Here is a 25,125-nt window from a genome sequence, read left to right as displayed (position 1 = left end):
GCTAGTTGTATGCTAAGTAAATCCCGAACAGCTAATCCATAGTAAAACAAAGAAAAGCATTAAAAATGCAATAGGTCTCGCCTTTCATTAAGTTAAAGCCATTTACTTTCCTATACAATACCATTAGCAAAGCAAATGGCCTTAACTTAATCAAAGGCGAGACCTATTGCATTTCCAATGCTTGTTTTGTACTTGATATGTTTATTCTATCGCTTGGCTCGTACATGAGATGTTAAGGCCAGACACGTAACACAGAACAAATTCCGCACTCCCCAAATATTGTATAGTCTCCTCCTCGTATATCGTAGCCCAAATATTTTATAGTCTCCTCCTCGTATATCGTAGAAAAGCGTTTTAATATTTTTCTGTGAATAATTGTGTCTAGTAGCAATTAAATAAAATGTCGGAAGTCAAACCCAAAATAGCAACTTGGCAAGATTGTATTTGTATTTTATTCATGTTAATGACAAGGGTTGGCTGTATAGTCTCCGGATATCCGCTTTCACCAGCGTGCGTGTCAAGCCTCAACGAACAATGACGTCAGGAATTTTGGTTGCGCTGCAACGTTTGAGATTGGATTAGTTTTCTCGCGAGAGTTCTTTGAGTGAGTCCCTGTGATATTAGCTGGTAGACCCCGTACGTCTCTCTTTCACCCCCAACATGGCACCGAAGGCCAAGAAGGAAGGTAAGAGCTGGTGGCCGAGTGAACGGGCTTTTGAGGGATTTGTGGGGACAAGACCTCCAAGAAGTGTATATTTTGTGGAGAAACGTGCTAATTGGGTGTCAACCTCCGTGCAGGGCGTTGTAGGCAACGTACAGCTTTTAATTGCAGTTAAGAGTTGGACCGCGTGTGTGAGTACCGGAACGTGCCGCGCTTTCCGGACAGGCGTAAGGAATTCTTTAACGTTCCTGCACAGTTTCGTTAGTGGATATTCTAAATAAAATTTAGATGTAGGAGGCAATGCGTTAATTAGGAGGGGCGTTTGCTAGTGATTTTACCTGGGCTGTGAGGAGCTTCTTGCGACCAGGAATTCAAATTTATATTTGGAGTCTGTTGGCAGGTTTTATATACCGCCCTTGGGGGAAAGTTGTAAAGAATAATTATGTATATTTATCCATCCGTGTTGCCCTCCCCTGGAAACGTGGCCGGCATGCACCCACGTCATTTTTTTTTGTTTGATTTTATGATTGACCTTTAAGTGTAAACTGTTTTACTGCCTGTTCTTCTTGCATGTGTGAGTGGATATTTCATTTCGCTCTTGTGATTGCGCATATGGTCAAGGAGGATGGCTCTTGTGTGGCTGACCCCTGGGCTCAGTTCGATACCAAGGTAGCCAGTCCTGGACCTAGAGAAACCAAAGGGTCACCTCCTCAGAGGGGCTCGTGCAGTAACAGGTGTGAACATCTTAGCAGCAGTTTGGTGATCATGTATGATACTGCAAACACGCATGAATGTGAACTACCCGATTACTACAATTTGTATATATTTCCTGTTTTAGTAGCTCGGCAGATGACCTGGTAAAAGGTACATATGTGCATGCTTTGGTTACAGGGAAACATGCGCTGCCCACCACTGTAGTGTCACTACGAGCCTTGCTTGCAATTCCAAAACGACAGTTTGTAAAGGGAGTGTTGTCTAAGTAACGCTAAAGTAATTATCTCAAGCGGGTTTCTGAACTTGATTGCTTAGCACGTTCGACTTAATGAAGTTCAACTAGTTATATCTGTTCTGTTTGTAATTTAATTTTTGTTTGCTTAACTGAGACTGTCTTCTTCCTAGCTGTCCCTGTTAAAACTGAAGCAAAGTCCAAGGCTTTGAAAGCTAAAAAGGCTGTTCTTAAGGGGGTGCACAGTCACAAGAAGAAAAAAATTAGGACAGCCCCCACTTTCAGGAGGCCGAGGACCTTGAGGTTAAGAAGGCAACCGAAGTATCCCAGGAAGAGTGCTCCTCGTAGGAACAAGTATGTCGTCTACGATTTTGACACTAGATTGATCTTATTTCTTTGTAGGACTATAGTAGTGAAACGTTTAAAAATGAAAACCTTGCTTACAATCCTGACGTTTAATGCGTTGGTGTTCAACTTCTGTGGGTTTTCACATTGCCCCATAGCCACGTGGAATATGTTGGGTTGCAAATGATGTTTCATAGCGATCAAAGCCTGAACATTTGTGATTACAGTTTTTTTGTACTGATGCACCCACCGAATGTTTAACTATCGTCTACCGGAAGTCTCCACGCCCAAATGTTTGTCAGATAATGTGATTGGCTATAACTGGGGTGGTCAAATAACTTACTAGAATTTTTTTTTTCTTCCTCCTCCTGTCATCCCAGACTTGACCATTATGCGATTATTAAGTTCCCTCTTACCACGGAGTCTGCCATGAAGAAGATTGAAGATAACAACACGCTGGTCTTCATTGTGGATGTCAAGGCTAACAAGCACCAGATCAAACAGGCTGTAAAGAAGCTTTATGATATTGATGTTGCCAAGGTCAACACCTTGATCAGGTATGGTTTAGTTTAGCAAATGTCCGACAACATTCTCATTTAAGAGCATTTATTTGGTGTTTTACTTGTTTTGTTTAGACTTTTGGAAAGAGGACCTGGATGTACAGAGAGGGGTCTCTGAACAGTTTATTTTTATAAGTTTCGTAACCTAAAAGGATCTACTGCTCGTCTTAAGGGGTTTCTACGAACCTGACATTAGAACTGTTTTTCAGAAGCATTTCGAGCATTGGTTTCACATATGGTCCCTTCCTCCTGTGAGGGTAATGATTGCATCGAGTAACAATATTGAAGTTTTAGCTATTGTCTCCCTAGTGTATCCGATTTGGTAGTAAAATCACTCCTCAAGGAACCCCAACCTTTTTAAACACTTTTTACTCCAAAGCTGATGGCTAGTTCAGGGTGGTAAGTCAGTTGCTGAAACCACTGTTTTTGTCTGGCTTTGTTTATATCCAGCTCGGTTGCTCCCCATGTCTGCCAAGCTAGTGTCAATCCAGTTAAAAGTACTTTCCCACTACTTATCAGAGTTCTGCCTTCACAAGTTTACCTTTTGACTTTAAACCCTAAGAACCAATGAGAAATTGATTGCCATGACAAGGCCACTAGAATCCGCTCAATCTTAAATTTGATGAGCAAGACTTAATTTCTCTTCTGAGCATATGACCTGTCCTGACTGTTTCCAGTGTATGCATTTCAGCGTAAGCCTCCTGGAGTGCTGGTAGGCTAGTACCTTTGTGGTTTTTCTCCTTGACTGTTCAATCGTGCAAATGATGGAAAACGTAAATCATGTTGATAACGATGATATTTCAAAGGAACCACTGATGCACGCAAAAAATGCCTTAATGAGAATGTTGTGATGTCTGGAATGCCTGGAAGTAACAGATCCTTCTTTATTTCAGGCCAGACGGCGAGAAGAAGGCATATGTGCGTCTAGCTCCAGACTATGATGCACTGGATGTAGCCAACAAAGTAAGTGTCCTGACAACTTATGCAGTTTCAAGTTTTGTGTGTTGGTCTTGTGTTAATCTAATAGATGTGTGCTTTCTTGTTTGTCCTGCCACCTCCGTGTGCACATGATGAAAGCTTGTTTCGACTGATGACTGTGATGCAGTCAAAGGAACCACTGATGCACAATTGTTTTTCAGTACTATGTACAATGTTCCCATCTCCTTTTTCTACCACAGATGACTATCTGCCCTGGTTACTTTTTAGAGAACTGCTTGCTTTAATTTTGTTGGAGGGTATAGGTGGGTTGATAAACTTGACAGTTAAAGTTGGCTCAGTGAACATGTTTTATGGAGCGCTGATCATAACCCGAACGCCCATGGTGCATTGTTTCTGCCAAATTTATCCTTGTGTTTTCAGCATGTGCTCTGTTCATCTAGCAGATGCTTTGGAATACTTATTTTTCTTTAAGGAAACAAGTGTTTCGAGTGCCGCAAATGGATTGTAATTGCTTTCATGTCACCTGCATTGCAATAGAACAGTATTGGGTGAAGCAATCCTGGCTACATGGGTTGACTTCCTTCAAAGTCCTTGGTGCTGGTTGAAGTCCAGTTGCCTGGTTTTCATTTACAGGAAGATTCTTTCCTTGGTGGCAACTGTCATCTTTGTGATCAGGCAGCACTCTTGACAGGTCTTTTGGGTCCATCAGACTTGGGTGAAACTTTAAGCGTCAGCTCCTGGTCTTTGGTGCTGCTTGGCAGCGATGTGAACATCTTGGGCATTCATTGTACCCCAGCAGGCTTCTTCAGCTGTTGTGGCCTTGTACTCTGAACAGGACAGCCAACTGATCCTTGGAGTCTCTTGCTTTGGGTATTTTTTTCTGAGCAGGGCACAGTCACTACTCCTTTCCTAACCACCAAGTTCACATATCTTGCATTGCCTCTTTGATGGGTGCAGGAGGGCAGTCAGTCGCAGTGTGGGTGCTCTACGCTAAGAAAATGCCCTCCAGGAAGGTTACAATTGGTGGCAAGTGGGCTACCGGGTTTCTTCCCTCCCTGATGACTTCCATCAAGTAACTTCTGGTTATCCTAGATTAAACCATTCTGCCCAACTCCAATCTCATTCGGAAGTTAGGAGTGCTGCTGTAGAATCCTGCTACTCTTTACTCTCCCATAGGGCTACTAGCCTTTTCCACAATGAAAGTGGCAGTTGCAGGTTTTACTGTTGGAACTTAGAGTACATGTACCTCTCTATACGTACATTTTAAGGTCGGGTCACATGTACTGTGGTCTGGTTTCCAAACCTTTACGGATGCCCATACAAAGAGGCATGGTGCTGTCTTAGTCACACATTCGTCAGAGCTGGCCCCTTGGGACTTCCCATTTCCTTCCACTACGTCTGCTTTCAAGACAAGACCTAGTGGCCGGACGTAGGCAGATCAGAGGTGCCAGCTCTTTGACAGACTTCACACTTATTCAGAAGATTTTCCAGCGTCCAACTTCGCAAAACCCAAATTAAATATATATATATATATATATATATATATATATATATATATATATATATTAATTCGTTCAGGTAGCACCAATTGAGAGGGAGACCACAGGAAGCTCGTAAAGTTCCAACTTTTATTTCAGTCAGCACCCTGCCAGCAGGCACTACATCTGAAACCAGGCAACATCCTATTCTGCCAGACGCGTTTCAGGATCTCACTCCTTTCTTCAGTGGCGTTGCAACATGAGTGGAATGTCGCGTTGATATACGGGCATTTTTAAAGTTCCAACAAACCGCCCCTGTGGGCGTGGCTGTCACTCAGCATTATGGATGTTGTAGTCCGTTATCATTATTTTCCCCAGTGGGTGCGCATTCCTCCATGTCCTTCAGCAATATTCAAGCCCCAGTGGGTAAGTGCACAGCTTCAGCGAGTTGCCTGCCTCGCTTTGTGGGTGTTGGCTCGAACTGAATGTCAACGGCAGCCCTGTACCGTCGCTGACATCTCTTCCTCCCGATTTTTTCAGCTCCTCACTGGAACCAAAACGGACCTGCCTCCAGCAGTGGGTCTCACTCACCGGCTGTGCAAGAGCCGTGTAAATTAATTCGTTCAGGTAGCACCAATTGAGAGGGAGACCACAGGAAGCTCGTAAAGTTCCAACTTTTATTTCAGTCAGCACCCTGCCAGCAGGCACTACATCTGAAACCAGGCAACATCCTATTCTGCCAGACGCGTTTCAGGATCTCACTCCTTTCTTCAGTGGCGTTGCAACATGAGTGGAATGTCGCGTTGATATACGGGCATTTTTAAAGTTCCAACAAACCGCCCCTGTGGGCGTGGCTGTCACTCAGCATTATGGATGTTGTAGTCCGTTATCATTATTTTCCCCAGTGGGTGCGCATTCCTCCATGTCCTTCAGCAATATTCAAGCCCCAGTGGGTAAGTGCACAGCTTCAGCGAGTTGCCTGCCTCGCTTTGTGGGTGTTGGCTCGAACTGAATGTCAACGGCAGCCCGGTACCGTCGCTGACATCTCTTCCTCCCGATTTTTTCAGCTCCTCACTGGAACCAAAACGGACCTGCCTCCAGCAGTGGGTCTCACTCACCGGCTGTGCAAGAGCCGTGTAAATTAATTCGTTCAGGTAGCACCAATGGAGGAATGCGCACCCACTGGGGAAAATAATGATAACGGACTACAACATCCATAATGCTGAGTGACAGCCACGCCCACAGGGGCGGTTTGTTGGAACTTTAAAAATGCCCGTATATCAACGCGACATTCCACTCATGTTGCAACGCCACTGAAGAAAGGAGTGAGATCCTGAAACGCGTCTGGCAGAATAGGATGTTGCCTGGTTTCAGATGTAGTGCCTGCTGGCAGGGTGCTGACTGAAATAAAAGTTGGAACTTTACGAGCTTCCTGTGGTCTCCCTCTCAATTGGTGCTACCTGAACGAATTAATATATATATATATATATATATATATATATATATATATATTACCATTAGCAAACAGAAAACTGCTCATGTGGACATTTCTGACTTGGGTCTGAAGTTTGCAGACTTACATCATATTACCTGTAAAGCTTAAGTCATCTGTACATTTGAACAGGGCAATTTTCAGATACCACAGTAATACATACCGTGCATATACAAAGGGTCTGCCTTGTATACTCTAGGCATACCTGTGACACTGCATTTTACACACGCCTATAATATATGCACATTTTGGAGACCGTATATATGCATATATTAAGAAGTTTCAGATGTCCATATTGGGCATATTACATGTCGGAATGATATATAAGGTATATATTCTTAATGTGATAGATGCCTGCATAGTGGGGTTGTACCACTGAGCTCTACAGTCATATATTCTTTGGCAGCAAAATGTACATATGTCAGTGGTTGAATTCCCCAAGTTCTCAGAGCAAAATAATTGAGATGTGAGTAAGGTGTGGCACTGTTTTTTACAAATAGTTTAGCATGTGATTTGAAAATTAAGCCTGGGGAGACATAAAATGCAACACAAGTAGTCATTTCAGCATTACTTTAGAGTCCAGGCCTTTCACAGTCAAAGTTTATCTTCAGTTCCAAGTCATAACATAGTCTCTTTTGCGGTTTTTGCATTGAATTTATTGAAGATGTCCTTTTTGGGAAGTTATTTAATTGCCTCAAATTGTAAAGCCCGCCAATATCCTTTGGGATCAAGTTCGTGCTATATAGAACTTTATAAATCAAAAATAAAATGGTGTAAAACCTTTGTCCATGCAGTATTAACATGTAAAAATGACAACTAATAAATCAATACCATCACAAAATGCACCTGATTATGAATGATGCATAACGTGCCTTGTAGTGCTCCATAATGTAGTCAATCCAGCAACATAATTGGCTCCTTTCCTGTTGCATAATTCAAGTGGACTTGCAGGTACCGTATTAAAAACGACCAATCTCGAGACCAACACCTTCCACACAGCAACCCAATCCCAACATACACAAGGTTCCTAATCTCCAAAGCACCCCCGAGACCACAACTTACAACACCCCGCAGCATTTTTACAGTTTCTGCACCTTTCACCAGGTCACACCTTAAGCGCTCGCCTCCTTAAGACCCACAATGTTCCTGCAACCACGAAGACCCTAAACTGCCATACTCAAAGGTCCGTACTTGCTGCTACCATAAGTACACCAGGCTTACACTTAGCAGTCTGCTAAACACATCAGGATGGAGTCTAAGAAGGCTTTCTTGTAGACCAGTCTCATGCGAAATCCTCAAGTTGCTTGGAGGCGGTTGGTGGGGTCCAGTGACAGACCTTAGTAACATTGGGTCTGTACTCTTGCACCGTCTCAAACCAGCAGAGGAGTCGCACTATTGCTTGACTCTAAATGGTTCCTCGAGGACAAAGCAACTTGCAAACGTCACTGTATGAAACAGAGCATGGAAAGTTACAATACCCTAAAATAATAAGGGCAGCTTTAATTATGCAGCTGAGGCTGATACTGCTAGACTGGATTATTAAGACACATGCACATCTACATCCAAATATGCTGCAAACTGTCTCTTAATAATCCAGTCTAGCAGTTTCTGAATTGGTATACCTTTTTGTTTGGAACATTGTTAAACTAAGTGTATAATGTCACAACTTGCCCTAGTCACACTGCTGGTTAATTTGTCTTAAGTTTGGTTTAGAGTGCATGCAACTTAGTTTCAGCTGCATAATTCAAGCAGCCCTTACTATTTCAGGGTATTGGATCATTCCATGCTCTTTCTGTTGAATAGTGTATTTATATTTTCCACTACATGACAGTTTGCAACAGTCTTGCTAGCACTTTCCATACAAATCTGGTTTAGCACACATTTTAAGACCTCTTGTCCCTGGTATTACACCCATTACCCTGGTGGTTTCTGACCCTTTTGGAGATACCCCAGGCAAAATATTGGAAAATGTACTTATTGTCTGCCCATGCGGTGATACTTTAAATAGCTAAGTCAGCACAAGCCTAATCAGAGGAATGCTCTCCTATTCTGGTTGGCCCCAATGTGATCTGTGGTTCATGATAAAGCATTTTTCCAGCACATTTTATTTCCCAACTGCATATTATCTTAGGATAATTGCACTTGTTCAGTGTGGAGCAGTTGCACTTGTACAGTGTGGAGCAATTTTCTGCTGTAGTATATTTGTAAATATTACAATATTTTTTAACTTTTATTTTCCATTTCCATAATACAAAGTCACAGCATTCACATATGTGGTACACTGCCGCACCAGGTAACTCCATGTTGAATCATACAAACTCTACCTTTGACAAATCTGTACTTTTTAATTTTACATAGATGACCAAGAAATACTGTAATTGCTATCCCCTAAACTGCCATTTTAAAAAATGAGCCGACAATTTTCAGCTGGTTATGTCTCAAAGAACATATTTTAACGTAGTATTGTCAGTGATGGTAACTAGAATTACTTTGCTTTTGTTAATGGTGTATTAAATGCTGACCTTGTTCTTTTGTTTGTTTTTTCAGATTGGCATAATCTAAGCCTGCTCTGTAGATGCCGGACAGTTCCGAATAAAATTTAAAAACAAATTTGTTTGATTCAGAGTTTTGTGTCTACTGGGCAGAGATGTTCAAGATGTGTGGGGTGGTGATATTTACACAGTTGCTATTTATATTTTAAGTAACCTTGCGCGACAATTGTAAGACTTGTTCTAAATGGCGATTGATAGCAGTCTGAAGGGGTTTGGTTGGCAATAGTAAAGGTAGGTTGGTGGTTGAGGGAGGGGGTGGGTCGCAGGGAAGTGTTTAAAAATGCTTGTTTGAGATCTGAAAAGTAAGCTATCGGATGATGCAAGGATGGAATAGTCTAGAAAGGGTTATCATAGTGGTTTAGAGTTTAGGATGAATGATAGTAGAGGTAGACAATATATTGAGGGGTATAAGGTAACTCAACCTCTCCCCAGCAACCCCCTCACCCCATGAATTAACAAAACAGGCTAATGGTTATATGAACCATATATCTACATAATTGATTAACAAAGCAATAATCAAGTGACACAAGCCACATCGACACATGGATTAGCAAATGAAGCAGGCACGATATGGGTGATTTAAGGCAATCCTCCCTCTCATTTAGTCCCTCAGCTTCTGTGCACTTTACTTCAGGGTGGCAACCTTGGACTACCCCTAGTAGCCGTATCGAAGCCCTAAATATGGACCGTTGAGGTGCTGTATAAGAATCAGTTTCTATTTGGTACATTCATTGCCTCTGCATGAAGGGTCAACCGATGCCCCCATAGGAGTTGGTGATATGTATGTAAGGCCAGTTTGGTAAGGTCCCATGATTGGTGCTTAAGGAGTAGCCTAGCCTGCTCCTGTTCAGTTTACTAGTCTGTGGACATGACTGGCACAAGTGATGTCATATCAAGGAGTGATTCCTTGGATGGTTTTGTCTTGCACCTGTCTTTCTGCACACAACACGTATGGTTTTGTTTTTGGACACTTTATTTTGAGGAGGTAAGGCGACCAATGATGAAGGGGCATGAAATTGGTGAACATCTGCCAAGGGCCCAGAGGGTGTTCTCCCGTGAGGTGCCTTCCTCCTCACCACACATTTTTATGTCTGTCTCGTTTTAAGTGTGGGATTACGTACGGTCTCAGTTGAGCAGTCACTAGTCGAGTTGAAAAGCAGTTCTGGATTCTCCCCCCTTATGTTCAAAGAAACAATGATTTGTTTTGGACGGAATGGCATTTGAAGACAAACTCCTAACTTTAAGTTCTAGTAGGCGGGTGTTTGGGAATCTAACTGTATAACTTCCAGCACAATGATATGCCTCATTAGATGAACACTAATACGAGTCCAGGGTACTGGGATTTTTTGTATTGATACAAGTTATGTGGGCACAAGTTTATTCTGTAGAATAATGAATGTCCTTGACCTGCTGTGGGAGCTGGAGGAAGGGGAAAGCAAAGGATTCCACTACCAAAGAGGTATGCTACAAGGATTTTTCTTCCGACTTGACTGAGGTCCAAGTAGACTGTCTCATACTTTTTCCCCCCACTTTTTTAGGTTTCGCCTGCGAAGAGATGCGCTCTGCGCATCTTTTCGGCGCAGGCGAAATCCTGTTGAGATCTGTAGTGTGGCTTGGTTCGGCCCTCGTCCTTGATTGGCTGGCTCCGTAAACGGAGCCTTGCCATTGGACGAGGGGCCTGTCCGTCAATGCCGGACCAGACACGGGGGCGTTCCCGACATTCTTTGGCTTTTGCCGACGTCACGGGACGCCGGGAACGCCCCCGTGTCTGGTCCGGCATTGCCGGCACTACTGCGTCTCTTCTTCCCGTTTCCCGCCCCGTGACTGGCCGGCCGGCCAATCCTAGCGCGGCCGGCCGGAAGTGCCCGCCCCCCCGCCGCCCAGGGGAAGAAGGAAGACGGCGGCCCACAACAAGTATGGCGGCCCACGCGGGGCTCCCGTGGCCTGCCTCTGCGAAGAAAAAAAGCCCACCAACCAGCAAGAGGTAAGAAGCTCAGTAAATATGCCGTGGAAGCAAGCACCTGTGGAGGACGGTACTAAACCTCTCAATGTTCCTTTAACAAAACAGTTCCCGCCAAAAAAGCAACTTGCAAGGGCAGGTTATGACTCCACCCACTCGTTCATCGCACTGCAGCTCTGTATTGATTTCTGCTTGAAATTTACCCAAAACACAGGCATGATACGACCAATATAAGAGGAAACGCTAAAAGCGTGTGATTTATAGAGTCGGTAGTGTTTATGAAGAGTTAGCCAATATATTTTGGCCGCGTGAACGGTCGTCTACCTCTTCCTGCTCTATTTTACTAGAATAACGCAAACAGTGCTGCTAATCTTTACCAAAAGCCTATCGAGTATGAAGGGTATACACACATAGGCATAGAGCATTACAAATACCGGCATAAAAAAAAAAAGTAAACGTTTCAGGTAAATGGATGTCTGTCAGAAATATAGACTCTCCTGAAGAATAAACACAGTTGAAGTATCGTTTCCTGTTTTCCTTTATTTACTGTTCTTAACGTTTAAAATCACTTAATTTCACTACTGAAAGAATACATTGTACACAAGTATAATGTGGATGCTATATGATGTATTGCACGGAATGCTGACGAAAACCCAATAAACAGATCTTTAAAAAAAATAATTAAAAAAGCACATTTCAGGAAATATTTTTATGGGCAAAACAGCTGTAAATCATTCGCTGCTTCTTGGCCCATTATTTCATGCGGATTACAGTCTGGCGATATGCTGCAATGACACACATCCAAATCAGAGAAGCCCGCGAGTCCCTGTGCATTGTGGTTTCAGGATGTGGTGGCGAGTTTTAGGTCACAAACATGTAACCGGTAGTGTTTATGAAGAGTTAGCCAATATATTTTGGCCGCGTGAACGGTCGTCTACCTCTTCCTGCTCTATTTTACTAGAATAACGCAAACAGTGGCCTGCAAGCTTAAACGAGGGCTAAAATACTTTATTAATTTACACTTAAGTGTTGGAAACTACTGTAATTGGTGGCAGTTAACCAAAGTCTTCCCTAAAAATCCACCACCCCACTTCTGGTAAAATGGGTACTCCATTTGAAAAAAAGCAGTTCCTTTCACCTTGTTTAGTGTTTCGGCTTTATATAAATAATAAACGTGTTGTAGCTTGCAGTCTGGTCCGTCTGTTGATCTTCTATGTCCAGGTCTCTCTCATGCATTGAACCCCAGGTGGTTTTGGAAAAGGGTGGAATGCTTTTGACTTCAGAAACATGAGAGCGGCTTTGTACTGTGATGATTAACACTAAAAGCTTTCTTTAATGTAACAAGCTCTGAATGTATTAAACACAACAGATGTCTCAAAACTTACTTCATCTTGGGGGCAAGGAGAAATTGGAGTTCTCATAGTATTTGGATTGATGTTTGAAAGAGAAAATAATGACTCCTTTCTCTGCATCCACCGCGCACAGTCCATTAATGCTGTCTGGTTTATCTGTTCCAGCTGGGTTACACTAGACTTACTTTCAGTTGCAAACTGCTGCCCAACCCTTCCATGGCCAAGGGCACTACCTAGCTTTCTAGCACTCCTAATAGCTCCTTTAATAAGCCTTCTAGCATGCTGCAGAGGGCTATACCAGTTTTTAAAAGCCCTGAAACCGAGTTCTAGCCCATAACGAGGGAGAGGGCCTTTACAGAGGTGCTGTAAGGCTATTGGAACATTCCACACCCTGAGGGTAGAATATTCTAAATTAAAAAGGGGGAAAACTAAGACGAGCATTGAATGTTGAAACATAAACCCTATCCATGCCAGCCATCATTAGCCCTGAGCCACTCATGTCTTCAGTGGAGCCCTCTGCATTCTATTATTCTTATAGCACTTGTTCCACTTCAGCTTTTCCCTTTTTATGTAGCTGTCATGTTTTATTCTTTTATGTAAAACAGCTTCTGTATGAACGCTTGCTGTAAGTACGTTGACTTTAATTTACTTTATCAGGCTTTTATGAGAGGGAAAAAATTAAAATTGGAAGTGGGTCGACCCGTTCCTCATGCAGTATACTTGGGAGCGTCGAAGCAAAGTGTTAATGACAGCTAAACCGAAGAGAGGGAGAGAGAGATATTTGTACTTATATATTTTTTTTGCTACTTGACACTAGCAGAAAAGACGCAGCTGTCAGTAAACCACACATAATTTTTAAAAACAAATTGTAAGCTTTGTAGATTCCGAATTCTCTTCTGGTCCATCCTTGGTTTCACTTCAGTGATGGGGCACTATTTGTAACAGTTTACTTTTTATTTAAATATTTTTTCACAGAGCATACCTTTACACAGCCGCTTGTACAATAACCTGTCCACTCTTCATTTATCATGATCCTGTTTGTTAAAGCCCTACGGGATTTGAATTCTTTACGTTCACTTTATAGATCCTTCCTAGCCAGTGAGACATTGCTTCTAAGCCTCATTTATCCGGTGAGAATTGTCACTTCGCGGATGGCATGTCTCATGCTGATAGCTTAGTAAGCATGGCTCGCACCCATGGGCAACAGGAGCCAGACCACCAGCTGTCCATTCCCTCCTGGCACAAAGTGAGCTGCTTTATGGCCCCTGTGCTGCGAAAGCTGCTGCAGCAGCATTAAACTTGGAACATGTTGTTCTTGCTACTGGGAATAGTAGCACACTTGCGACAGATTTGTCTCCATGATTGTATTTTTTGAAGTGGCTTATGGAGCACGTTGATTCAGTCTTGAGTTCAAAGCAAGCATTCCTTCCTAAGGTAGTTCTTAAACATGTGATGCAGTTAAGGCACAAGCTGAGCTGTAACTAGTGTGCCTTTGTTTCAAAATGTCCGGCGAGGTCTTGGCATGTTCTTGACTCATGGGTGCTTCGGGCATATATTTCTGATAACACGCCATGATGGCACATTTCACGACCTGGGCAGAGCACAGCTCCATAAAATAGCGTTTAGTTATCCAAGCACCTAGTATAACTGTGCAACCCAAGGTTCAGGATGATATAGCTGTCGAGTTCAGACTCTGATAATAGAACACAAAGCAACATCTGGATCTAAAAGAAGAAAGGGGCAGCTCAGTGTGCCTAGCTGGAGTGGAGTATTCCTTTTTAAAGGACAAGTTCAAGTTACCAAGCTGTCACCCCCCCCCCCCCCCCCCCCCCCCCCACTGTTTTCCTAGGTAAACATAGTCCATCTTACAAAAATAACTTTACACGTTAAGGAGTTCTTTTTATACCGTTTCATTGTTTCAGTACTTCCGATTCCTGTTCCGATTTGCTTTTGCCCATTACAGCCACATAGTATCTTATCTGTAAGTGAAGTAGACGCCGTAATCTTCCAGCTGTCGTGTAGAACCCAAATTCATGCACAGCCCCCCTGTAGAGCTGAAAATGAATCGGCATAATGTATATAGTGGAGGGCTCTGTGTGGCTGTGTGTGTGGGGAGGTTTGTGTGGCTGTGTGTGTGGGGAGGTTTGTGTGGCTGTGTGTGTGGGGAGCTTTGTGTGGCTGTGTGTGTGGGGAGCTTTGTGTGGCTGTGTGTGTGGGGAGCTTTGTGCGGCTGTGTGTGTGGGGAGCTTTGTGCGGCTGTGTGTGTGGGGAGCTTTGTGTGGCTGTGTGTGTGGGGGGGGCTCTGTGTGTGTCATTTGCGAGAGATAAAGCTAGTGGCATTGTAAATGACAATGCCATTTATTTATGTTAAAAAATACATAAATAAAAATAATGTCAAGAGCAATGCCAATAGCTCTAACTTTAACAAAGGCGAAACCATTGCATTGTAAATGCTTGTTTTTATGATCGTGCTGCTTGCAGTTAGCTGTAAAACTTTTCGCGCATAGGAGTATTTCTGTTTTTACAGCATGGATAAGTCTTGACTTTTTAATGTTGGCTGACGGGCGCCATTGTAGAAACTTCCCAGAAATTCGAACATGCTAATTTATGTTTGGAAGCAGTAAAAAAACATCTACAGATTGGCATTTGTACAAGTTTTTATTTTATTAAAGAAAAGGGACAAGACAGTTTGCAGGCCAATGAATATAAATTGAGACCATCTTCAAAGCAATTGATTTTAAAGAAAGTTACTTAATTTAATCAAACTAGAAATGTAGTACGCGAGAAGTAAAGGAGCACTTACAGTGGATACTATTTGCAGACGTCTGAGTACAAAATATTTCCAGGTGCTTGAGGATCTGGGAAACACCTATAGCTCCTCTGTATCACCAGGTGGTGCAATGTGACTCGATAGCTGTTCACCCCTCCTGACATTACTTTTGACTACATATGATCTGTAGGCTTTAATACTGACCAATGACTATCCATTTTGAAATGCCTTTTGCCATTAGCCTGTTTCACAACTTGTCAGGTCGGCATTTATCACAATGTGTCATGATATGTACAAAATGCAGTTGTCATTACAAATACACATCCCTACTAATGGAGCCTAATATGGATTAACATTGTGCAAATTGTCTATTCTCTATTGTTTGGGAAGGGCTCCAACTATTGCCTTTAAGAAAGTCACAGTACTGGATCACATGGCCCACAGGTAAATTAAGCCAGTTAATTTTTCCGGTTCCTACTGTTAGTTTGGAAGAACTCCGTGCTCCAGGATCCTATCAGAAAAACCTTTTGGATTTTTCTTTTCTCCCCAAAATAGTCTTACTTGGTAGTTGGCAGTATCTGCTGTACTGACCACCCTTTTCCCGACAAACAATTTTTTTTTCTGTATATGCCTTTGCTTTTTGTGACGTCTCCTTCCTGGGGGAAGAAGACTCGGACTGACCCATATTCAGTCTGCATTGTCGGTCTGCCAGAGTTCCACTGCCCTCCCTGCCAGAAGCTGTCAAGCTTCATGGACTCTAGAAGAGGAGATCCTCCTCAAGAGGCCTTGGGGACACCAGTCTTCCTCCGAAGATCCTGTGAAAAACACCCAAATATAGGGTCCTGGTGTGAGAAAATGCCCTCTCTTGCAATGTATGCCCCCACTTTTTGCTGATGTGCTTGACAGAGTTGCCCTGGACTCCTGCCAATCTGGTACCAGGGCCTGTTCCTTCTCTTAAACCTGCATTGAAGCCTAAACCCAGTTGGCATCTCTGGCCACATGTCAGCCCCGGTAAATGGTATCACAGTTACCTAGGGCACCTTGACCAGAGAAGACCCCGAAGGGCTTCAGCACTTATTGTGCCACCTTTGGAGGCCCTAACGCACACACTGCCTTTGCGGACTGCATGTCTTGGTGCAGAGTATAACAAAGGTGACATGGCACACATCTGTGCCATGCCCACAAAAAACTGCCCTGGCATAAATCAGTCACCCCTCTAGCTGGGTGCCGTATGCCAGTGGTGAGTGTACAGGGGCATGAGCCCTGTACCCCTACAGGACCATTCCTGGGCACTGTGTAGTGCTGCTATTAAGCATATATAGTGCTTGGTGTTTGTCATTATGAACTTCACAGCACCATAATGGCTACACTGAAGACTGAGAAGTTTGGTATCAAACTTCTCATGCCAGTGTGGGAATTAATGTAAACTGCTTGACAGAGGGCATCTTGGAAATGCTCCCTGAAACTTTTCCAACTCCGAGTGACCTGACTGAGTGGCTGCCACCACCAGACATGTTTGCGGACCCCTGGGTTGAGAGCTTGCTGCTCTCGGGGGGGGGGGGGGGGGGGAGGGGCCTGAAACTATGCACATCTTGGGACAAGGTTCCAAGCCTCCTCCCATAGGATAATATTGGTGATTCTATGTGAAAGTTAGTGTCAACTATTGAAATGCAATAATATTCCGTAATCGTACATTTAACAAACTAATATACTCGCCTGTTTTCAGGAAATGTCCCAGGGCTGAATCTAGGATCCAGTCCTGTTAACAAAAGTAATCTGAAAAGTAATTAACTGCACTTTTCTTAAAGCACATTCAATTGAATGTACTATACCTGCAATGTGTTGCAAACTGCTTTCTTAAAACAGTAACCAAACCCGTACACGTTACACTGCTGTTTTGACTTGCACACAGACGAGAGCGAGCGGAGAGCAAGTCGTAGCAAGGAGCCGGTAATACTATGGATAATTCAAATATCAAGTTTCATCCTACTGCCATTCATGGTCCAGTGATCTGGGTTGTCCAGTGGCTCAGGCAGAAAAGAAGAAATGAGAGAACAAATGAGGGTACTGGAGGAGGGAAGGTTTGGGGGGGCACGACTGGAGGAGACAGCAGGGGGATACAGTAGTATGGGAACTTAAACACTGTGAAATAAAACATCTGTACCTATGAGGTGAAGGTAAACCGCCAGGGACAGGCTACCCTGGGGACAAATGGCACTATCCTAAATGAACATGAAGCTCTTTGTCTTGGTTCAAACCTCCTGGGTGTTTGGAGTTTAGGCTGATTATGTACTTGGATTCGAGTCTTCTCAGTGCTCGCTCCCTGTCTCCATCTGACTATTCACCGGAATCCTGTCCATTCCAAAATATGAGATTTTTAAGTTCTCCGGTTTAGTGGAGCTATGTTCAGTGTTATGCCATGGGATATATGCCCTTATGTGCTCCAAAATGTGCTTTTCACCAGAGAAATAGTGCTCCCAACATACCGCAATCCACATAACAGGACATAGACAAACTCCGTGTTAATGAACGGTAGATTTTGACTTTACATTGGCACTATTGGAACATGCCTTGCACTTCCCACATTTATGGAATCCTAGGAGCAACGTCAACTCAGTGCTGCTGTGTTTCTGACTGGGTTCCATTAAGCTGTGCACCACCATATCCCTCAGGGTTCTGCGGTAAGTGATATTTGCGCTCTGGTCAATTTGACAATAATCCTGTCCAGTTTGACTAATTGCCAGTGTCTCCTGATGATGGCCTAGACTGGCATAATCGGAGTTGAAAGTGGTGATCAGTCTAATCACTGGTTTGAGAGAGATATATATGTCTGTCTAGTCTGAACATTCTATTGGGAATAACCTTTGGCGCCGATTGAGGGATCTGCCTGTAATTTTCCTTAAAATGGTCTCTGCGCTCCGCCCCTGAAAGTTTCGGGGGGGATTCGTGAAGTGGGGGCTGAGAAAAAAAGGGGGGGGTCCCAAATCGTGTTTTCCCCATGTTAATTTCCATAGGACGGTCTGACAAGTCTACAGCCCGAACTGCTGTACGGAATTACGCCAAACTTGGCAAAATTGTAGGGACTGGTACGTAGCTGTGCCTTTGCTGTTTGGTGAAAATTGCTCCAGTGGTTTTTATGAAACTTGGGTTCAAAAACACAATCTATATGAGCTTACGGGTCCGCGCACCGTACACGTACGTGCGCGATCCTGATTGGCTGGCAGTCGACTGTCAACATTCCAAACTGTCCAAACCAGGACGAGTTGGCCACCATCTTGTTTCTCAGGAGAACTGAGGCACAAGAGAGCCCAAAACAAGAGTGGAAAATACGAAAAGGGGGCAGGGTAGAGACCCCCCAACCCTCTAGCCCTTCTCGGGGGGGGGTGCCAGAAGGACCCCAAGGGCAAAAAAAATAAACAAAAAAATTGCGGGGTGCGCGCACGGTACGCGTACAGGTCTGCATATGTACGCCTACCGTGCGCGCACCCCACGATTTCATTAAAAACAATTATTTCTGTCCTTGGGGGTCAGGCCGTATATAGTTAGGAATTAGCATTTAAAAAACCTTGCAAATTCATTAAAAAAAAACATAGGTTTCAGGCCTTGCGCAATTTTATAAAAAAAATAATTTTGCCCTTGGGGGTCCTTCTGGGACAACCTGAGAAGGGCTAGGGGGTCTCTACCCTGTCCCCCTTTCCGCGTTTTCCACTCTTGTTTTGTGCTCTCTTGTGCCTCACTTCTCCTGAGAAACAAGATGGCTGCTCAGGTGGTACCAGAAGGATAATAACATATAAACGTTATCCGCTAATAGAATTAGCATTTACAAAACATTTGAAATTTATTGAAAAAAAATGTTTCACGCCTGATATAGTTAGGAATTAGCTTTTAAAAAACCTTGCAAATTCACTTAAAAAACCATAGGTTTCAGGCCTTATATAGTTAAAAATTAGCCTTTAAAAAACCTTGCAAATTCACTTAAAAAAACCATAGGGTTTAGGCCTTATATAGTTGGGAATTATCATTTAAAAAAACTTGCAAATTCACTTAAAAAACCATAAACTGTTTTTACTTGTTACTCACCGCCTCGCAAGCCAGCAAGGCCACGCCCACTGCCGGGAGGCCATGCCCCTTCCCTTTCCCTATATAAGACGCGCTGAATTTACTAACGCGCATTAGAGAATTGGACTCGTGAGGCGGAAGCCGGGAGTAAGCACTCGTATTTTTTAAAAACTTTCACTTATCATAAACTGTTTTTACTTGTTACTCACCGCTGCCTGGGACGTACCCCCTTGGAGACCACCTGGACATCCCCGCGCAGCTAGTGTAAACGCTGCCGCGGGCTGGAAAATATTCTTTGCCGCCATTAGCCTTGCAAGCCAGCAAGGCCATGCCCCCTTTCCTCTTGCTATATAAGACTCGCTGAATCTACTAATGTGCATTACAGAATTGGAATCCTGAGGCGGGAGCCGGGAGTAAGCACTCGTATTTTAAAAAAATTTGTCACTTGTTATAAAAACTTTTTACTTGTTACTCACCGCCTCGCAAGGCCACGACCACTGCCGGGAGGCCACGCCCCTTCCCTCGCTATATGACGCGCTGAATTTACTAACACGCATTAGAGAATTGGACTCCTGAGGCGGAAGACGGGAGTAAGCACTTGTATTTTTTAAAAACTTCCACTTATCATAAAAACTGTTTTTACTTGTTACTCACCGCTCCCTGGGCACTCCCCCCCCCCCCCCCCCCCGCCCCCCCCCCCCTGGAGACCACCTGGACATCCCCGCGCAGCTCGTGTAAACGCTGCTGCTGGCTGGAAAATAATCTTTGCCGCAATTAGTTGCACCTAAAATGTAACTTCAAAAATTATAGTAATTACACCAGTTACATAATTAGCAATTAATTAATAATACATCTGTCAATAATAAATGATTTTATTAACTTCCCACCCTGTACTCCTACGAATCCAACTACCAGCACCTAAAATATAACTGAAAAAATACGACTTACACAATTTACATACTTAATTAACAAAAAATAATTAATATTACATAATAAATAATGATTACTTAAATATACGTAAATCAACTTCCCAACCTGTACCCCTACTATCGTCCACACCCTCTAAAACACTGTAAATTAGCATTTTGCAATTAATTAAAAATATAAATAATTTAGTTACAAACTATAGTTAAAAACATTAACAAAAATTATAGAAATAATATAAAACATATAAATTCAAAACGCATATAGATATAAAAAATATTTTGTACCTTTAAAAAAACAATATTTTTGTCAAGGATATTTCTGCACACCATATTTCTGTATCACGATATTAAAAACTTGATATTTGAGTGAGTCGATATTTATAACTCAATATTTTGTCCAAATACCGGTGCATAGACATCAGTGTGGAGATCTCTTCATCCCCGTTTCCTGAAAACATTGACTTCTTTCATGTTATTCCAATCCGTAACATCGACCAACCTTTCTTGATTACAAAATGAATGACGTAACTTTCATGCACCGGAAGATATGCTTTCAAAAGTAACATTGATTGTGGAATCTGTAAAAAACAGAAAATCAGGGAGCAAAATCAGCAACATTTGTATTGTATTGTAATTGCATTTCTATAGCGCTTACTTCCCCTGACGAGGCGGCGAAGCGCGTTTTCGGGGGGTTGCACGCTTCTCCGGTACCCATAGAGGATTAGTATAGTGAAACATGCAAGTACATTTTAAGTGGTGGATAGATTAGTCAGTTATTAGGATATGGAATGATAGCGGAAGGATAGAGGAGGACAAAGGTTTGTATTTATTTATCGCTTGTTGACGCACGCTATTCAGGAAGCCTATAAAGGATTAGTGGTGAATTAATATGGTGAAATATAAGGTAATTTCAGTGGTGGATATTAGTCAGTTACTTGGAGTGAGAAGGATAGCAGAGGGATAAAAGGGGAAGAAAGATTATCATTCATATAGCACTTGTTACCCCTGATGGGTGTTGAAGCGCTTTTCTGGCGAGTAGCACGCCACTCCAGAACCCATAAAGGATTAGTGTTGAAAATTAGTATAGTATAAATATGAAGTAATTTGAGTAGTAGATATGTTATTCAGTTATTAGGGCAGTATATTAGTATAGTTGAATATGGAATTTGAGAAGTGAACATGTTAGTCTGTTAATTTTGATTGAAAAGGATAGTGGAGGGATAAGAGTGAAGGTTTTTTTTAGGTCTTAACAGTAGGAATAGGATTTTGGATTAGTAAAAATGAATTTTGAAGGGGAGGAGTCAGAGGGGAGAGTTTAGAAGGGTTTGTTTTAGGGGATCGGTGTAGTAAAAAGAGGTGTCAGATGATGCAAGGAGGGGTAGAGCAGGAGAGAGTCTAGAAAGGGTTATTTTGGCGATCATAGTAGTGGTATGGGGTTTGGGATAAATGAGAGTGGATGTAGAGGATATATTGATCGATGTATAGGATGAGAGATAGGGTAGTGCATTGGAAGGAGTAGTAGAAAGAAGTTTGAGATGAGTCAGAAGGTTGGGCTAGAAGATATATTGAGCGAAGTATAGGCTGAGAAATAGGCTATTTCATTGGAAATGCTAAATTAGAAAAAAGTGATAAATATATCTATAAGTACATTGAAAGTATATAGATACATAAAGGAAGTGAGTATATTTAGATTAAATATATTGATAGAGGCACAGGATGAGAAATAGGGTAGTGCTTTGGATATGCTTTTTCAGGAGTAAAGTAAGACACACAGATCCAAGTAAATGGAAGGTACATAGATGCACAATTGAAGTATGTACATGTAGACCAAAGATGATTTTTATTTATTGATTAATATTAATATATTTTTTCTTTTATCTTAACAGCATAATTATTTTACATGTTTTATAAAGTAATACACAATGATAGGTAGATATCTATAGTGAAAACAAATGCTTATATACAGAGGTATATGCTGTAAATGTCTGTTTCCGTATGGTGCTTATGTGGGGAAGAGCCAAATCTTGAGTAGTTTTCTGAAGATATGGTGGTTGCCGGTGGATCTTATGTTGGGGGTAAAGACTTCCATAGTTTGGCTGCTTGAACAGAGAAGGATGTGACACCCATGGTTTTTTTCTTGTATGGTGGGATTTTGAAGCGAGATGCTCCTTTAGAGCGGAGGTTCCTTTGTTGAAGGTGTTTAGTGATTTTATTCCTGATGAAGAGTGATCCTATCCATGTATTGCGTTGTGGGTGATACAAAGTACCTTGAACGTGGATCTTCTGGCAACCTGTCACCAATGCAGGGCTTTCAAGGCAGGGGAGATGTGGTCTTGCGGTTTGATATGCAAGAGGAGTCTGGCAGCCCAGTTCTGAATCCATGGTCTTCATGGATTGGAATTCATGGTCGTTAAAGGTGATCCGTGGTAGAGGCTGTTGGCGTAATCGAGTTTGGATAGAACAAGGGAGATGGTAGCCTGGACCTTGTGTGAAAATCCCAAATGAGGGAAAATTCGTCGCAGCGTTTTTATAGTAGCAAAGCTTGATCTTGCTAGTTTATCCACTTGGGAATTCATCAACAGCTTGGAGTCCATGGTCATTCCGAGGTTTCTTACATCCTTTGATACTTTAGGCAGTGATCCCAGTTCATCAGGCCAAGCGGCAAGCGGGTTGTAATTTTTCCAATCGCCACACGTGAGTATTTTAGTTTTTGAAGCATTCAATTTGAGATGGCTCCAAGTCATCCACGGATCTGAGACAGCTGAAAATTGGTGATTTTCCCATGTCTTTGGGGCATTCCAGTTGAAGGAGTATTTGCGTGTCATCTGCATAGTTGTAGCACGTGAGGTGAAATTTATTGATCAGTACTGGTAAAGACTTCATGTAGATGTTGAAAAGCATGGGCAAGATGATAGAACCTTGAGGGACCCCTGCTTTTGTGGAGTACAGTTTGGACGAGAAAGGTGGGGTATGGATGACATTAGTTCTGTTTCGAAGGTAGGACGCGATCCAGTCTAGAGCAGTTCCCTCTATGCCGGGTTCATAAAGTCTTTGTTTCAGTGTGTCATGGTCAACCGTGTCAAAGGCAGTTGAAAGGTCCACGAGGCGAAGCAACCCTGTTGCGTTCAACTGTATTCTTTAGGTCATCCCAGATGGCAGATTCAGTGCCTCTTCCCGGACGGAATCATGTTTGGAAATCTGAGAGTATGTCATTCTCTTCAAAGAATTGTGACATCTGGGAGAACGCTGCTCTTTCTATCAGTTTGCCCAGGAAAGGTCTGTAGTTGTCAGGGTTCAGCGGGTCCAAGTTTGTTTTCTTCAGTAAAGGGCGTATGTATGACTTTTTCGACAGGCATTTACCCACCCTAACAATTTTGAATGCTTTAGAATATTTTGATTTACCTTTCACATGAAATGGAAGCTTAATCTTGACACAATCTCCTGCTTACAAACCAATATCTCCGTGGCCCAAACTATTCTTACACACATACACAAAATCAATTTTCCTTTTAACAGAAATTTTTCTTTTTGCAGAATCCCGCATCTGATTAAGATTCAAAATGGGTAACTCCCTTTTTATCCAAAAAGAAACAAGAGTATTCATCCCTCGAGCATGGAAACTGGGGAATATCCTGTGGCTAGATTGGGAGATAAGTAATAAGACCAAATCTTTTCCTTAAACTCCATAACATCAACTTTGGCAGCCAGTGCACCCTGCACTGCTTCCTCCACAACTAAAGTAAACTTTATCCACAAGACCATTCATGTAAAGGAGAATATAGGGAAGTTTTCAATTGTGCCATATTGGTTTTTTTGAGGAAGCTTTGAAACCTCTCAGATCCAAATTGCTTGGCATTATCGGAGACAATACTGCTTGGCAAACCTATGTAGAAACCTTCATGTAAAACACACTTTTCAAACTTTTAATGTTGGTGACACCCCTTTTAGACAATCTTCATCTTGTGACACAGCAATGCGAGCGAGTGAGCCTGAACCGGGGGTTCAAATGGTGCATTTTCAAGCAAATTTGAGAAAGCAGGAAGGTTAATAAAGCAATTGTGAATCGGTTCCAACAGAGACTGGCAAAACTGGGTGTAAGCAAGGTTAGGTTTGTTCCTGAAACAAAAATATAATGATGCACACATTGACACATGCCCCAGTCATTTACGGCACATAAGGGGCGGGTGCATGCACTGCCAACCCTTTCAACCATGCACAAAGTCTGCCTGCTTGTTTTGGATTAGATCGCAGAATTCGTGTCGACGGAGGGTCCTAGTTCTGGTCTGCAGCTATGTTGTTTGCAGTAAATCTGCACGCACTGGAGTGTAAAGAACTCAAGTTGCACCCATGACCCCCGTTAGCAGCTCTCGAGAAGCTTTCCAGATAAATCGAGGCGCGCATGCACATCCAGGCAGGCCATTTTAACCCCAGATATCAAGGTACAAAAGGCAGATTCTGAGGGCCAGCTGGCCTCACTGGCTCACACAGTCCTGAACATATGCCTTTTTTAGAGACCAGGACCTGATAGAGCGCAGCCTGCCCCTCCCTCCTTGAAGGGGTCACATGCGCAGGACCTCTGACCTTTGGCTGTTGCCTGAAGTCCGAGCGACTTTCTGATGTGGCGCAGGCCATTGTTTATTTTTCCAGATGCACAATACTATGGCATGGTTAGCCTTCAGAAACAATGTCCATTAAAAATAATAGGAGTGCTTTTTAATACATTTTGTTTGATTTTTCATGCATTTCCTGTGCCAAAAGTATTTTTATCCGTTACAGTACATGGCGTGCCGCATTATTTCTCTGCTGGATATATTGTCAAGAAAGAACTACAGACCATATTTGCCCTGTCGCCAATTTTCATGTCAGATTTTAAGAATTAAATACTTCTCAGAGAAGTTGCATTAAGAGTGCCTCTAGGGCAGGAGAAGCGAGGTACCGACTTCACCAGGATTATACATTTTGGTGTTTAACTAGCAAAATCCAGCAGGTTGCTAGAAGCAGTTGGAATATTTTGTAACACGGGAGGAAAATATATAAGAATTGTCATAGTAATGCCGATTTTCTCATGTTATTCCTCAAAGACTT

The 25,125-nt window shown here is 42.6% G+C and overlaps 1 protein-coding gene and 4 non-coding genes across 5 annotated transcripts; all 5 read left to right on the top strand.

Moving 5' to 3' along the window:
- Positions 1 to 551: 551 nt before the first annotated feature.
- Positions 552 to 9,072, top strand: RPL23A (ribosomal protein L23a). Its single transcript, XM_086955151.1, has 5 exons — positions 552 to 685; positions 1,781 to 1,961; positions 2,333 to 2,509; positions 3,406 to 3,475; positions 8,969 to 9,072. Exons 1-5 carry the CDS (start codon positions 661 to 663, stop codon positions 8,981 to 8,983), a joined length of 468 nt encoding a protein of 155 aa, XP_086811277.1. The 5' UTR covers positions 552 to 660; the 3' UTR covers positions 8,984 to 9,072.
- On the top strand, positions 1,274 to 1,448 carry LOC147730346 (small Cajal body-specific RNA 16). Its single transcript, XR_015308920.1, has one exon.
- LOC147730345 (small nucleolar RNA Z17) lies at positions 2,129 to 2,199 on the top strand. Its single transcript, XR_015308894.1, has one exon. It is a non-coding gene; the product is annotated as a small nucleolar RNA Z17 (small nucleolar RNA).
- Positions 3,268 to 3,333, top strand: LOC147730344 (small nucleolar RNA SNORD42). Its single transcript, XR_015308828.1, has one exon. It is a non-coding gene; the product is annotated as a small nucleolar RNA SNORD42 (small nucleolar RNA).
- LOC147730343 (small nucleolar RNA SNORD42) lies at positions 3,574 to 3,638 on the top strand. The gene has a single exon (XR_015308830.1). It is a non-coding gene; the product is annotated as a small nucleolar RNA SNORD42 (small nucleolar RNA).
- Positions 9,073 to 25,125: the final 16,053 nt, after the last annotated feature.

Source organism: Lissotriton vulgaris, chromosome 2_1 (assembly GCF_964263255.1).
Source record: "Lissotriton vulgaris chromosome 2_1, aLisVul1.2, whole genome shotgun sequence".
NCBI lineage: Eukaryota > Metazoa > Chordata > Amphibia > Caudata > Salamandridae > Lissotriton > Lissotriton vulgaris.
This window is presented reverse-complemented; position numbering and strand designations above follow the sequence as displayed.